Raw genomic sequence first — 3,526 nt, forward strand, 5'->3', positions numbered from 1 at the left:
TTCTTTTGCAGGCATTTAATGTATACCAGGCTTTAAAAAAAGCTGACCTTGTCAGTATTTCAGGTAGTGCACGTTACTGAGGAAACAGTGAAATTCGTGAACCAGAGCTGATTGGATGTGCCACGCACTAGCCTTTTGCCAAGTGCTCCCTGCAGAATTTCTTGTTTTTAAAAAAATGGTGAAATGGTTTTAAGCAGCAAACATGTTTGACAGAGATGAGAAGCTCTTGCCTTTCTTGCTAATCAATTGAAACAGCTGGAGCCCCTAAGAAAGGTAAACTGAGACAAGTGTCCTTAAGGGAAAAAGCAAATTGGGGCTCATGGCAGAGGTGATATTTTTTATAAGACCAACAAGATTTTTTTTCCAAAAAAATGTCTTTACTTGCAAGCTTTGGGGCACAAACGCCCTTCATCAGGCATTGGACAAAAGAATGTAAAAGTTCTCCTGGGTAGAAATGAAAGTTCATATTTCATAGGATTTCACAGAGGAGTCAATATGGAAAACTCCTCTGGGCAGACAGTTGGTAGCTGGTAAGGAGTCTCTCAGCTCTCTTAAGGGAATGTTGTTTGGAAACACAACATTTGTTAAAGAGAAACAAAGCCTAAAATAAATGACCACTGCTTTAAGGTAGCTAATTGTTATGTAGGTGATGTTATAACATGTAGAAGGGGGAAAAAATCCCCCCAAACTTTGGAGGGAAACTTCAACTCTCAAGCCTAAATGCTCATCTGAGGAACAGTGTTTCTTGCCTTTTAAATAAAGGACTAAGTATAAGAAGCAGAGCTAGGTTTCTGCTGTCTTGTAGATTTAAGATGCTGGTGACTGTGAGAGGCAGGAATTTTTGATGGACTATCTTTTATTGGACCAACTGCATGGTTGGAATAAAGTTAGATGCAAGGCTTTCTTCATCAGATCTGTGACTGTGAAGCATTTGTAGCTGCCTAGTAACATTGCCCAGCCAGATTGGGCTTTGTAGGCAGACCCTTGTGGATTGGGCTTTTTCCGTCCAGTTCTCTTTGCCCACAGAAGATGGGTCAGCTCTTGCTATGGGACTTCCCTCCATAGAGCTGAGAAGGAGCTCCCAGGAAGCAATCAACATTATCACGCAAGGTGCTGGAGGGAAATTCATTGCAATTGGCTTAGCTACTAATGCAGATATAGATATGGTTATATCCACAACTCTGTTCTTTTGTGTAGCATTTCAGCCTCAAGCTATTTAAAGAAGGGCAAAAGTCACTTTTGGGAACTTGTTACTTTTCCCCTTCCAGTTACTGCCACACTTTCCTGATGAATGAAACTGATATGGCCAGAATTAGTCATTGTCTACTATAAGGTTACTATAGTACTATTTCACTGTTTTAACTTGCAGTGAAATTTAACATTATAGCTTACTCTCTAGGCCCATGTGAATGTCTGTATACATCTGACAAACCCCTTTTCTGTAAGCTAACCCCAGTTACTTCCTCTTTTAGGATGCACACAAAGGCAAAGGGCCTTCAAAGGGTCCTGCACGTGAGTATCACACTGTACCAAATGTAGGTACCTTGTCCCAAAGGACAAACAAAACTCTTGGGTTAGAGGCTGTATCTTTTATTAGACCAACTAAATTGTAGCAAAAAATTCCTTTCTTTGCAAGCTTTTGGGTCCAAACACAAGGAATTCTTCAGGCCAAGGAGAATTAAAAAACTGTAAAAGGGCTCACAGGTAGAAAAGAAACTTCATTTTGCACAGGAGATGGAGAGGCTGGAAGTTTCTTCCCCCCCGAGGAATGCAGAGTCCTTTTGTGAGAGAGTTGCTCTCTGATACGTTGATTAGGCAGGTTTCATCCCAAAAGATGCTTTCAGTAGACCAGGATTCTTTTATATTAACTATAGCAAAGGCAGGGTAGGGTGGCATCGTTGGCTAAGTGCAGACATTCAAGGAGGTTGGATCAGGTTAAAGTGGCTGCCTAATCTAACTCAGTCAACTGAGGTGAGGACCTTACACTGATAGACCTGGTCTCAGTGGTTGGAAATCTATCTAAACCTGTAACTGTACAGAAGTTCTGAGCGCACAGACTGGCCTAAAACTGGCAGAACCCAGCCTGAGGTGGACCTGGGTAGATGTAGGAGTGCCAGGAGCTGGGAGTTTCCCTGCAACCAGCCCTGCATGCCAATCACGTCACCGTGACACCCTGCACAAGGACCTTCCTGGAGCAGTTCCTGAAGGACGCCATCCGAAACAAGTACGCCGGCAACCTGAGGGCCAAACCTGACTAGGACAAGGTCTTCAACGTCACCTCGAAGTGGGACTCCAGCAACCACTTCATACCCAGCGGGAGCTTCACATGCTTCACGGACAGGCGCCTCCTCCACTGCACCTACCTCAGTTGCCTGCCTCTGAATGGGACCATCCACTTCAGTCACCGGGACGAGATATGCCAACGGTGCGGCTATGCGGTAGAGACCCTCGTCCACATGCTGTGCAGCTGCAGGCCACACGTCAGAGCCTGGCAGCTCCACCACAACACTGTCCAGGACCACCTGGTGAGGGCCATCCTGGCTGTAGCAGGGGAGATCTCTGTGAACTGCACCGTCCCAGGCTGCAAGAGCCAGATGCGACCTGACATCGTAATCACAAATGAAGAGGCCAAGAAGGTTGTGATCGTGGATGTAACCAACCCCTTCAAGAACCGGCACCAAGCCTTCACTGATGCCCAGGCTCACAAGTGGGAGAAGTACTTCCCGCTGGCCGACATCCTGAGGGGCCGCGGCTACGACGTGATGGTCAACGCGCTCATTGCGAGAATGCTCAGAGCCTGGGACCCCAGCAACGAGAGCGTCCTGCATGCCTGCCATGTCTCCCACTGCTACGCCAAGCTGATGCACTGCCTCATGGTGTCCAACACCATCCACTGGTCCCGAGACATCTACGTAGAACGCATCACGGGCCACCGCCAGTACTTCGACCCCACCAGAAGAACTGCCGCTGACCAGACCCAGAAGGGACCACCTGAACCCCCCTCTGCACCAGATGGACTCATCTCGAGAGGATTCTTCAGCAAGGGAGGACTTGCTTGATCTAGGTTAGACTGGTGCATGGAACTTCAGTACAATTACATGTGCAGCCCCTGGGCTGGGAAAGCCCAGTCACTTGCCCCAGCCCCGCGGCTGCGCTTTCCCTACTCAGCCCCCTGGCACCAGGCTATTTTTAACTACCTGACCCCTCGTTCCCCCTCTGCCCCCTTCTCTTCCCAGAACCAGTCAGCCCTTCCCAAACCCCCATCCCACAAGCTATTCTGGGTGCCACTGGATTTATCCACATTTGCCACTACCAGAGCTGAAGAAGTAAGTCTCAGTGGGGGGAGTGGCAGGGATGTAGGTTCACCAGGAGGAGGTTGGGGGGCAAAAAAAGCCCCGGTCACCCCAAGTTTCTCTATGGACACCATGAGCCCCCCTAGGCCTACCAGACCCTCCTGGACCCCAGCAACCCCTTGTACATCACACCGGCTTGCCAATCCCCTCCCCAATCACTCCTGCTTACCCCG

The 3,526-nt window shown here is 48.4% G+C and overlaps 1 protein-coding gene across 1 annotated transcript; it reads left to right on the plus strand.

The window, feature by feature from the left end:
- Window positions 1-1,473: 1,473 nt before the first annotated feature.
- On the plus strand, window positions 1,474-3,059 carry LOC149868841 (uncharacterized). The gene is made up of 2 exons (XM_090037675.1): window positions 1,474-1,512; window positions 2,259-3,059. The coding sequence occupies exons 1-2, from the start codon at window positions 1,474-1,476 to the stop codon at window positions 3,057-3,059; spliced, it is 840 nt and encodes a 279-aa protein (XP_089893801.1).
- Window positions 3,060-3,526: the final 467 nt, after the last annotated feature.

The sequence above is a fragment of the Crocodylus siamensis genome, chromosome 3, assembly GCF_052110815.1.
Source record: "Crocodylus siamensis isolate JL-2025a chromosome 3, ASM5211081v1, whole genome shotgun sequence".
In the NCBI taxonomy this organism is placed as follows: Eukaryota; Metazoa; Chordata; order Crocodylia; family Crocodylidae; genus Crocodylus; species Crocodylus siamensis.

Excerpts from the sequence above, each read along its gene's own strand:
- LOC149868841 (XM_090037675.1), top strand. The coding sequence starts at position 1,474 with ATGCACACAAAGGCAAAGGGCCTTCAAAGGGTCCTGCAC. Across the intron at positions 1,513-2,258 it reads GCCTTCAAAGGGTCCTGCAC|GACAAGGTCTTCAACGTCAC; the intron begins GTGAGTATCACA and ends AAACCTGACTAG.